Here is a 12246-nt window from a genome sequence, read left to right as displayed (position 1 = left end):
AGTGCTTAGACAGAATTCCCATGTGTAATCTTTTATTCCTGTCTATTTGATGACCAGTCTATGTTGGACTATTGTTGTCTGTTAGATTTACAAATTTAGCCTTGTTTTACCCAAGAACTCTGTTTGGACGTCTATTAGATGTGTTTTAAACACACACAAAATGTTTTTCAAGTCAAGTTGTTAAAGACTTTTTATCCTCTTCGGTCGTCTGGTAGAAAGCAAACAAAAACTGCCTCTTGTGCACTCCTGACAAATATATGATGCAATTGTTGACTTTTATCCCAAGTACTAAGACAGATTTCAACTGTCTAATCATTCATTCCTGTCTATTTGGTGTCCAGTCTATTTTTGGACTATTGTTAGATGTCTGTTAGATTTTCAACATTACTCAAGAACTCTTTGTTTGGACATCTATTAGATGTCTTTTAAACACACACACAAATCTGGGTCAAGATGCTAAAGAATTTTTATTGTCTTTGGTCGTCTGGTAACAAGCGAACCAAAACTGCCTTCATTGCAGTCCTGACAAAATATGATCCAATTGTCGACTTTTACCTCGAGAGTTTAGACATACTTTACATGTGTACTCATTCATTCCTGTCTATTTGATTACCAGTCTATGTTGGACTATTGTTGTCTGTTAGATTTACAAATTTAGCCTTGTTTTACCCAAGAACTCTATATTTGGACGTATGTTAGATGTCTTTTAAACACACACAGAAATGTGTTTAGGTCAAGTTGCTAAAGACTTTTTATCCTCTTTAGTAATCTGGTAGAAAGCAAATCAAAACTGCCCCTTGTGTAGTCCTGACAAAAATATGATGCAATTGTCTACTTTTATCTCAAGTACTGAGACAGATTTCACGTGTCTCATCATTCATTCCTGTCTATTTGGTGGCCAGTCTATTTTAGGACTATTGCTAGATGTCTGTTAGATTTTCAACATTACTCAAGAACTCTATGTTTGGACATCTAGTAGATGTCTTCTAAACACACACACAAATCTGGGTCAAGATGCTAAAGACTTTTTATTGACTTTGGTTATCTGGTAACAAGCGAACAAAAACTGCCTTTATTGCAGTCCTGACAAAATATGGTACAATGTCGACTTTTGACTCGAGAGCTTAGACAGACTTCACATGTGTGAACATTCACATTCACATTCATTCCTGTCTATTTGATGACCAGTCAATGTTGGACTATTGTTGTCTGTTAGATTTATAAATTTAGGCTTGTTTTACCCAAGAACTCCATGTTTGGACGAATATTAGATGTCTTTTATACAAACACAGAAATGTTTTCTAGGTCAAGTTGCTAAAGACTTTTTATCCTCTTCGGTCATCTGAAAGCAAATCGAAACTGCCTCAAGTGCACTCCTGACAAAAATATGATGCAATTGTTGACTTTTATCCCAAGTACTAAGACAGATTTCACGTGTCTAATCATTCATTCCTGTCTATTTGGTGTCCAGTCTATTTTTGGACTATTGCTAGATATCTGTTAGATTTTCAACATTACTCAAGAACTCTATGTTTGGACATCTATTTGATGTCTTTTAAACACACACACAAATCTGGGTCAAGATGCTAAAGAATTTTTATTGTCTTTGTTCATCTGGTAACAAGCGAACCAAAACTGCCTTCATTGCAGTCCTGACGAAACATGATCCAATTAATGACTTTTACCTCGAGAGTTTAGACAGACTTTACAAATGTTATCATTCAATCCAGTCTATTCGATTTCTAGTCTATTTTTGCATTATTATTAGATGTCTGTTAAATTTTCAAATTTTGCCTCGTTTTAGCCAAGATGTTTGGACGTCAACACACACAAAAATGCTTTCTGAGTCAAGTTGCTAAAGACTTTTTATCCTCTTTGGTCATCTGGTAACAAGCGAACTAAAACTGCCTCCATTGCAGTCCTGACAAAAATATGATGCAATTGTCAACTTTTACCTCAAGTGCTTGGACAGACTTCACATGTGTACTCATTCATTCCTGTCTATTTGATGACCATTCTATTTGTGGATTATTTTGCCAGGAACTCTATATGTTTGGACATCTATTAGATGTCTTTTAAACACACACAAAAATCTAGGTCTTGTTGCTGAAGACTTTTTATCCTCTTTGGTCATCAGGTAACAAGCTAACCAAAACTGCCTCCAGTGCAGTCCTGACAAAACAGCATCCAATTGTCGACTTTTACCTCAAGTGCGTAGACAGACTTCACATCTAATTATTCATTGCTGTTCATTTAATGTCCAGTCTATTTTTGGACTATTGTTAGATGTCTGTTAGATTTTCAAATTTACCCAAGAACTCCATGTTTGAACATATATTAGATGTGTTTTAAACACACAAAGATATTTTCTAGGTCAAGTTGCTAAAGAGTTCTTGGTCATCTGGTAATAAGCGATACAAAACGGCCTCCAGTGCTGCTGTCCTGACAAAATATGATGCAACTGTCGACTTTTATCTCGAGTGCTTGGGCAGACTTTACATATGTAATCATTCATTCCTGTCTATTTGGTGACCAGTCTATGTTAGACTATTGTTGTCTGTTAGATTTACAAATTTAGCCTTGTTTTACCCAAGAACTCTATGTTTGGACGTCTATTAAATGTATTTTAAACACACAAAATGTTTTCCAAGTAAAGTTGTTAAAGACTTTTTATCCTCTTCGGTCATCTGGTTGAAAGCAAACCAAAACTGCCTCTTGTGCACTCCTGACAAAAATATGATGCAATTGTCGACGTTTACCTCGAGTACTAAGACAGACTTCACCTTTCTAATCATTCATTCCTGTCTATTTGGTGTCCAGTCTATTTTTGGACTATTGTTAGATGTCTGTTAGATTTTCAACATTACTCAAGAACTCTATGTTTGGACATCTATTAGATGTCTTTTAAACACACACAAAAATCTGGGTCAAGATGCTAAAGACTTTTTATTGTTTTTGGTCATCTGGTAACAAGTGAACCAAAACTGCCTCCAGTGCAGTCCTGACAAAATATGATCCAATGTCGACTTTTGCCTTGAGAGTTTAGACAGACTTCACATGTGTACTCATTTATTCCTGTCTATTTGATGACCAGTCTATGTTGGACTATTGTTGTCTGTTAGATTTATAAATTTAGGCTTGTTTTACCCAAGAACTCTATGTTTGGACGTATGTTAGATGTCTTTTAAACACACACAGAAATGTTTTTAGGTCAAGTTGCTAAAGACTTTTTATCCTCTTTGGTCATCTGGTAGAAAGCAAACCAAAACTGTCACTTGTGCAGTCCTGACAAAAATATGATGCAATTGTCAACGTTTACCTCGAGTAATAAGACAGATTTCACATGTCTAATCATTCATTCCTGTCTATTTGGTGTCCAGTCTATTTTTGGACTATTGCTAGATATCTGTTAGATTTTCAACATTACTCAAGAACTCTATGTTTGGACATCTATTAGATGTCTTTTAAACACACACAAAATTCTGGGTCAAGATGCTAAAGACTTTTTATTGTCTTAGGTCATATGGTAACAAGCGAACCAAAACTGCCTTCATTGAGGTCCTGACAATATATGATCCAATTGTCGACTTTTACCTCAAGAGTTTAGACAGACTTTACAAATGTTATCATTCAATCCAGTCTATTCGATTTCTAGTCTATTTTTGGATTTTTTTTAGATGTCTGTTATATTTTCAAATTTAGCCTTGTTTTAGCCAAGACATCTATGTTTGGACATCAACACACACAAAAATGTTTTCTGAGTCAAGTTGCTAAACACTTTTTATCCTCTTTGGTCATCTGGTAATAAGCGAACTAAAACTGCCTCTATTGCAGTCCTGACAAAAATATGATGCAATTGTCAACTTTTACCTCAAGTGCTTGGACAGACTTCACATGTGTACTCATTCATTCCTGTCTATTTGATGACCAGTCTATTTGTGGATTATTTTGCCAGGAACTCTATATGTTTGGACATCTCTTAGATGTCTTTTAAACACACACAAAAATCTAGGTCTTGTTGCTGAAGACTTTTTATCCTCTTTGGTCATCAGGTAACAAGCGAACCAAAACTGCCTCCAGTGCAGTCCTGACAAAACAGCATCCAATTGTCGACTTTTACCTCAAGTGCTTGGACAGACTTCACATGTGTACTCATTTATTCCTGTCTATTTGATGACCAGTTTATTTGTGGATTATTTTGCCAGGAACTCTATATGTTTGGTCATCTATTAGATGTCTTTTAAACATACACAAAAATCTAGGCTTTGGTCATCAGGTAGTAAACGAACCAAAACTGCTTCCAGTGCAGTCCTGACAAAATATGGTGCAATTGCCAACTTTTACCTCAAGTGCGTAGACAGACTTCACATCTAATTATTCATTGCTGTTCATTTAATGTCTAGTCTATTTTTGGACTATTGTTAGATGTCTGTTAGATTTTTTAATGTACCCAAGAACTCCATGTTTGGACATCTATTAGATGTCTTTTAAACACACAAAGATATTTTCTAGGTCAAGTTGCTAAAGAGTTCTTGGTCATCTGGTAATAAGCGATCCAAAACGGCCTCCAGTGCTGCTGTCCTGACAAAATATGATGCAACTGTCGACTTTTATCTGGAGTGCTTGGGCAGACTTTACATATGTAATCATTCATTCCTGTCTATTTGATGACTCGTTTTTATATTATTGCTAGATATCTGTTAGATTTTCAAATTTAGCCAAGCTCTCTATGTTTGGACGTCTATTAGATGTCTTTTAATCACACACACACAAATGTGGGTCTAGTTGCTGAAGAGTTTTTATCCTCTTTGTTCATCTGGAAACAAGTGAACCAAAACTGCCTCCAGTGCAGTCCTGACAAAATATGATGCAACTGTCGACTTTTACCTTGAGAGCTTAGACAGACTTCACATGTGTACTCATTCATTCCTGTCTATTTGATGACCAGTCTATATTTGGACTATTGTTTTGTTTGATTTTCGAATTTAACCAAGAACTCTCTATATTTGGACGCCTTTCAGATGTCTTTTAAACACACACAAAAACGCTTTCTGGGTCAAGTTGCTAGAGAGTTCTCATCCTCTTTGGTCATCTGGTAACAAGCGAACCAAACCTGCCTCCAGTGCAGTCCTGACAAAATATGATGCAATTGTCGACTTTTACCTCGAGTGCTGTCTGATTGAAGAGAGTGATGAACTGAGCGGTGAGAAGAACCACTACCTCCTCCCTCAGAAACTCTGCAGAAAAAAAGAGAGCGATAGAGAGCTATAGATATCAGGCTTGGCGATGCTGCCAAGACAGGATTGAATATAATTAGGACACTACCCTATACACACACACAGATACTCCACAATCCAAGAGCAAAGACAGAACGGGGCGATCAATAAAGCGTTTTCAGATCGCCACTCTCTCAGATTAGCACCTCAGATGCTACAAAGAATGAATCGATGCTGCACCAGCTCTCTGCCAAAAACAACAAGAGCAGCGTATAACAATAAATGGTTCACCTCGACTGGCACTGAAGTTTTCAAAGGGGTCGGAGGTGTCTGGAGGAGGGGACTCTGGAGGAGATGGTGGGATTTGGGATGAGAGTTGGGTCTCGGTCTGTTCTGGATTGAGCGAGCCATACGAGTCCGCTACCGCAGTCCTGTCATCATCCTCCAGACTCATGAGGGGCTCATCTTCTTCACCTCTGACCTCTCTGAGGGGCATCTGCTGCTCAGCAAAGGAATCCAGGGGTGGGATGTCCCAGTACAGACCCATGACGGCAAACTGCATGAGCAGCCACATCCCACACATGAAGAGCTGGGCCATTAAAAGAAATGTTGAGGTGTTTATAATACAGGTAAATGTCATTAGTTTACGTTTGCTAACTTGCTATAACTAACAAGCAAAATTTTTATTACATCAATACACTTTTAGTTGTTGTTAGATTTATCTAAGCTACATATTTGTCTCTACTAGGCTAATGTAGCTGACTAATGTTAACCAATAGAACCTTACTGCAAAGTCTTAAGCCTCATGCACACTACAAGCGACTCACAGCAGCAAAGCAACAAGCGACAGTTCATTTTAATGGAGAGCCAGCGATTTCCAGTGACATCCATCTAAGTGAGTTACAGCGACCATTGGTGACCAGGTGGGCATGTTGAGCGACCCGACAAAGTTGAGAATCCTTCAACTTTATGCAAATGAAGAGCGACTTTCTTGGGCGACAGCCAATCGGAGCACCAGTAGAGCTCACCTGATCCTTTCTCAGCTAGCTCTGAGACCACTTGTATTTCACGTGCTGTAGACCTACACAGACTTGCATTTGCAGAAGGTCTCCACCCAGAGCTACAGGCAGCTAAAATGTCGCTGCTAGTGTGAATGAGGCATTATCCAATATGCAAGATTATATATATTTTCAAGATATGAACTATTGACCTTATTCTCCGCAGACGAGAATAACTCGTCATTCAACTCATTCATTTTTAGATATTTAAAACTGCTCGTTTCGCTGTTTGATGTTGTAAACTGATATTTCCTTGTTATATTATTCTACTTGGTCTGTATAGTCATGCAAACATTTGTTTGTAGAGCAAGTTTGACCGTTTTTTTGCCGTTTATTATTCCTTGTCATTTCTCCCATAGGCGACTGAAACGGAAGTTCTAAGACAATCGCGAAAACAGGCGCACTTTCGCATTTTAGAATAAGGTCAATAAAAAGTATCCGTAAATTAAGAGTTTTTCCAGGGCGACGCGGTGGCGCAGTAGGTAGGGCTGTCAGTTTACAGCAAGAAGATTGCTGGTTCGAGCCCCGGCTGGGTCAAAGTTTGCATTTCTGTGTTCTCATCACGTTCGCGTGGGTTTCCTCCGGGTGCTCCGGTTTCCCCCACAAGTTTAAAGACATGTGGTACAGGTAAATTGGGTAAGCTAAATTGGACGTAGTTTATGTGTGTGTAAATGAGTGTGAGTGGATGTTTCCCAGTGAAGGGTTGCAGCTGTGCAAAATACCCCAAAATACTTTTTCTCTTCTGTAATTTCAGAATGAAAGTGTAGAATTACAGAATATGAATTATCTTGTGAGACCCACTGACATGAAGTGTGTTTCCCAGGCCTGTTTATAATGCACCAACAGAATCTTACATTTCGGATGTCTCCATACACTTCTGATCTGATGCAACCTTTTCAGGTCTTTTCAGGAGGTGAATCAGATGTGTTATATTCAGGTAAAATCCCAAAAATGTACAGTGTGACCACATACACACTCTAAACTGCATTAGTCATGATGTGCTATATATTCCTGGTTGAGAATAGGATTACATTAATAAGAGATGACCCAAAACAAACTTACCCCAGGTGAGGTGTATTTATTAACTATGAATGGACCCAGTTTGAAATCACACAACCTTAGAAAGATATTGAAAGCCGGACCTGTAAGTAAAATGTACATTATCAAAACATTAAAAGCCATACATATATGGATTATCAACATGTATATGGTGGAATACAGACTCACCGATCAGAAGTCCAGCCTGACGACATGCCATGACAGCAGCAAAGACTCTAGCTCGCTCATCAGGGAGAGTAGTGCGTGTGAGGAACCCAAAGATGGAGGATCCAGCTCCAGCTCCAATGCCTGATAGAAAAACAACATCTTCAAATCAAATCAAATCACTTTTATTGTCACATCATCAGCAGCACGTGTGCTGTGATGAGTGAAAAGCTTGGGTGCTGGCTCCAGACCAGTGCAAAATACAGTGCAAATACAATGACAGTGCAAAATACAGACAATGTACAGTATTGTTTTAAGTATGAATTGGTGCAGTGCATGCTACATATTGATGGTGTGCAGTGAGGGGTACGAAAGTGTCTGTGTGAGGTGTGTTAAGTGTTCATCAGCCTGATAGTCTGAGGGAGGAAGCTTTCCTTCAGTCGGCTGGTGCGTGACCGGATGCTGTGGAACCATCTGCCTGTGGGTAGCAGAGTGAAAAGTCTATGGCTTGTGTGGCTGGAGTTGCTGATGATTTTCTTGGCTTTCCTCATGCACCGCCTGGTGTAGATGTCCTGGAGGGAGGGAAGCTCACCTCCCACTACTTGTCCAGCAGTTCGCACAATCCTATGTAGGCCTTTGCGATTGCTGCAGGTGCTATTTCCGTACCAGGTGGTGATACAGCCAGACAGGATGCTCTCCACAGTGCAGGTGTAGAATGAGCGGAGGATAAGGGGGCTCATTCCAATCCTCCTGAAGAAGAAGAGGTGTTGTTGTGCCTTCCTCAGCACTGCATCTGTGTGAGCAGTCCATGTCAAATCCTCTGTGATGTGGACTCCAAGAAACTTGAAAGTGCTGACTCTCTCCACTAGTGTGCCATTGATGGTGGTGGGGGAGTGTTCTGTCTTCTTTCCCCTGAATTCCACCGTCAGCTCCTTGGTTTGAGAAAAGAGAACACAACCCCATAACCATCAACGGGACACCAGTGGAGAGAGTCAGCACTTTCAAGATTCAAATTTGTCTTCTGTTTTTTTTTTTTATCTCTTTCTTTCTTTTTCCAATCCAAGCTCATGACGTGCGAACAAAATGGCTTCTTATAGCTTTTTTTGGGTTCATCATAAACCTATGGGTGACGTCACGGATACTACGTCCATATTTTTTACAATCTATGGTCCGGACCAAATGAACCAAACCACAGATATGAAAGCACCCTAGAAGAAAAAAGTCAACAAAGCCACGTGTTTTACACACAAAAATGCAGCCATTATGTACCTTAAGACACATTTTTTAAGGTTCTCAGAAAAGCATCCCTGGGCACATTTACCCAATCAGCCTGTGTTACAAAAATGCCATTTAATCCGGCAGAGATAACTCCAGATCTATTACAATATTCACACATTCATCACTTCAATACATATTATTATAGATTTATACACTTCAACACAAGTCATTATGTCTGGTCAGGATGCTCCAGTACACGACTTGCAGTAATTACAACCTAATGAGAACCATCGATCAAAAGCAACAGATCTCGTCGTTAGTATCAGTTTGAAGTCTTAAATCACATTAGCACTGATGATTTGCACCACAGGAGCCGAGAAGTTCACAAACAAAGCTCACCATGACGAATTGAACAGCTTCAAAATATCCTCACCTGCAACAAGACGACTGGACAACAGAAGCCATTTTGAATATCCCATGAAGTACATGAAGTTTCCTATGAGACAAGAGTGACGTGAGAACGGGGGGTATTTACTGTATTTTTTAAAGCCAATATTACATTATAGACATCCATTTTTTAGTACTGACCCACGATTTCGAAAACATTTGAAAAGAGGATGATGGTCTTTGTAGTTCTGGTCTTGTCTGACCAATGGCCAAACACTGGACCAGTTACCAACCCACTGAAGCTGAAGGCAGACAAACCCAAGCCAAGAAAATAAGGTGGCGCCTCTAACAACTGCAGATATCTCCATATAGTTGGCAGAATGACAGCTGAAAGAGAGAGAGAAGATCATTGAAGCACTAGATATATGCAAAACAATCAATGCATTCACCATTTACACAATCTAATGAGGATATTAAACACTATTGATTTAAACAAACAATCTGCTACGTTGAGTTTTTGAAGTATAGGGAGGAAAGAAAAGAAATGAAAAGGAAAGAGATGAATATTTACCATATTCTATGCCGCTCAACAGAAACGTTAATCCAATAGTGATAAAAGACAGTTTCCTTTTTTGTCTGTAATCCATCGTAGTGTTTCTGTAGGCTATTTTCTCAGCTCTTGATCCTTCCTCTTTCTCGTGGTCCAATTATTGTAATGAGCGGGATGCTGTTCTCCATTAGCGACTCTGGTATGTACCCTTGATCATCTTACTGTAGGCTACGCATCTCTTCTGTGCAGTTTATATCAGATTTATACAGGATATAACATATAAACCATTAGGTGCAGATAAGTAGTCTAGGGGAAATTCTAACTTGATGATTTTATATATACAGATTCTTATTTCCTCGAATATAATCATTCATGTCCCTTTCATGCACAGATGATAAATGCCTTTTATTTACCTTTTCAAGTGCTGGAGATAAACGGAGCTCGGACACTTCCACTAGTCTCTCTACACCGTAGAAGCAGGAGAGGTTTAGTATTACCTCTAGGCTTACATCCATTATTTATCATGTTCAGGTGAAGTGGACTGTAATTCTACTCCTTTAAAGCAGCATTCTTTGAATGGTTATAAGAGCTAATTCCTGACTGAATAATATATTATGCATACAGATGGTAATATCTCAAAATAACAATGTTTAAGGGATACATTCATTCATTTTCTTTTGGCTTAGTCCCTTTATTCATCAGGGGTTGCCACAGCGGAATCACCTGCCAACTTATCCAGCATATGTTTTGCACAGCAAATGCCCTTCCAGCTGCAACCCTGTACTGGGATTCATTCCCAAGCTCATTCTGAAAATGTAGCTCCGCAGGCGTTTCTGGAGACCGCGATTTACGTGGCCGGAGGTACGTATGGCCGCATTTAGTTTTTTCAAGCAAACGCTACGGGGCGGTGTGATGCCGCTCCTCTACGCGCTCGCCGGCTGGGCCGTCTGCAGGGCTTTTCCACTGCAACCAGTTTGTCCGGTTAGCTTGTCATGTTACGTCAGCGGAGCGGAGGCCCGGAGGAGGAGGAGGAACCAATCGGGTTCGATTCCGGGAAGAGTGGTTCCAGAAATCAAATAGACGGAATCAAAAAAATAAAGCGAACGAGTTCGTAACGAGGCGAGAATGCGATGAAATCCAAAAACGCGGTCATAATCGGCACGGCTTTCGTAAACCGTTGCTTGGGTTTAGGCAAGAAGGAGGAGGAGGAGGAGGGTGGCCGGGTCGGCCGATTGGCCAGCCGCCCAGTCAATCGCTCAGTCATTCAGCCAGACGGACAGACGGTTGCTTGGCAGCGGCCTCCGGAGGCATTTTACGCAAGAACAGCGCAGGCGCGAACGCCGCAACAACAAGATTTTTTAAAGCAAAATCAAAAAATAAAACAAACAAGTAAATAACAGGTTCAGAATGTGGTATCAGGCTGCAGTGAGGGCTTTTCTTTTTCTGGGTTGCTTTTGAAAACACTGTCGGTTGAGTTTAGAGAAGAGGGTGGTCGCTGGTCAACCAGTGCTTTTTAAAACAATTTCGGTTGTGTTTAGGGAAGACGGTGGGTGTGGGATCGGTCAGCCAGACAGTCAGTCGACAGTGGCCTCTGGTGGATTTATGCTAGAACAGCAAGTCTGAATGGCACTTGTGAAATAATATTGAGATCTCAAAAAGCGTACACAGCGGCCTCTGGTGGATTCGCAAAAACTGCAAAAAAACGTACCTCCTGGGACATATTTGATGCTCTCCAGAAATGTAGATAGAGGTACGTAATCAGAATGAACCTAGGTTGAAAATGAGATAATAAGTGAACACTTTTTTTACTTTCATTCACCAGTTGCTGATTAAAGCATAATATAAATTGTGTTTAAATATATACAGATATAGTTTTACTCACTGACTCTTGAACACGCTGACTGAGCATTTGAGAGCTTCACTTTGTGTCTCAACAGCACATTGAGTGCACTAGTACTATTTATATCCACTGGATGTGCAGTTTATGGCACACAACGATCTCAAGTAGTACCTGAATAACCTTCTCTTGGCTGAGAGCACTTGGTTACTTCAATGCATGCAACGAGAGAAAAAGTAACAGTTTTTTACGTACCATATAGCAATGCAATAAATGATGGAAGGTGTAGTCCGGGTGAATGGCTGGAGGTTTTATATAGCTGGAGTGCCCTCAAGTGAGTCTGCTTGGGCACTCCAGCTAATGACTGTAGCAACCATATTATTTGTTGTTTTAATACTATGGAAGTCACTGAACATGTTTTAAAAAATCTTCTTTTTGTTTTCAACAGAATAAGGAAACTCATAAACCACTTGAGGATGAATAAATAGTGAGTACATTTTCATTTTTGAGTGAACTGTCTCTTTAAGAGTCCTCTTTAATGATACTTTTAGCACTAAAATGCTTTGTGAAATACTTTGAAAGCAAAAAGGTAGGAGCCCTAAATAAAATTAGGCCTGATACATCCATGACTTTTATGATTTTCTCCTAAATCTACAAGTTAGGAGCTAATTTTAGCCTTAAGATATCTTGAGAATATGGCCCCAGGTCCACAACATTGTTGTTTACTTTTCATATACAGTAAATCATTCATTAATAATTCAAGTTATTTTGGATGAA

The 12246-nt window shown here is 39.5% G+C and overlaps 1 protein-coding gene across 6 annotated transcripts in view; it reads right to left on the bottom strand.

Annotated features, from left to right (window-relative positions):
- The window catches only part of mfsd8l2 (major facilitator superfamily domain containing 8-like 2), a 28458-nt gene extending 16663 nt beyond the window's left edge, over positions 1–11795 (bottom strand). Inside the window, exons 1-8 of one of the 6 annotated variants that reach the window (XM_068213548.2) lie at positions 10046–10157; positions 9654–9873; positions 9284–9469; positions 9129–9191; positions 7502–7621; positions 7337–7416; positions 5508–5805; positions 5164–5237 (exon numbers count right to left, since the gene is read on the bottom strand). In XM_068213548.2, coding sequence (XP_068069649.1) covers positions 5164–5237; positions 5508–5805; positions 7337–7416; positions 7502–7621; positions 9129–9191; positions 9284–9469; positions 9654–9729 — 897 coding nt within the window. In that variant the 5' untranslated portion in view covers positions 9730–9873; positions 10046–10157. Of the gene's footprint in view, positions 1–5163; positions 5238–5507; positions 5806–7336; positions 7417–7501; positions 8410–8476; positions 8686–9128; positions 9192–9283; positions 9470–9653 lie in introns of those variants that run through there. The other 5 variants (XM_073923160.1, XM_073923169.1, XM_073923171.1 and 2 more) reach the window with 5 other exon arrangements.
- Positions 11796–12246: the final 451 nt, after the last annotated feature.

Source organism: Danio rerio, chromosome 2 (genome assembly GCF_049306965.1).
Source record: "Danio rerio strain Tuebingen ecotype United States chromosome 2, GRCz12tu, whole genome shotgun sequence".
Taxonomy (NCBI): domain Eukaryota; kingdom Metazoa; phylum Chordata; class Actinopteri; order Cypriniformes; family Danionidae; genus Danio; species Danio rerio.
The sequence above is the reverse complement of the archived record's forward strand: the minus strand, read 5'-3'. Positions and strand labels throughout refer to the sequence as shown.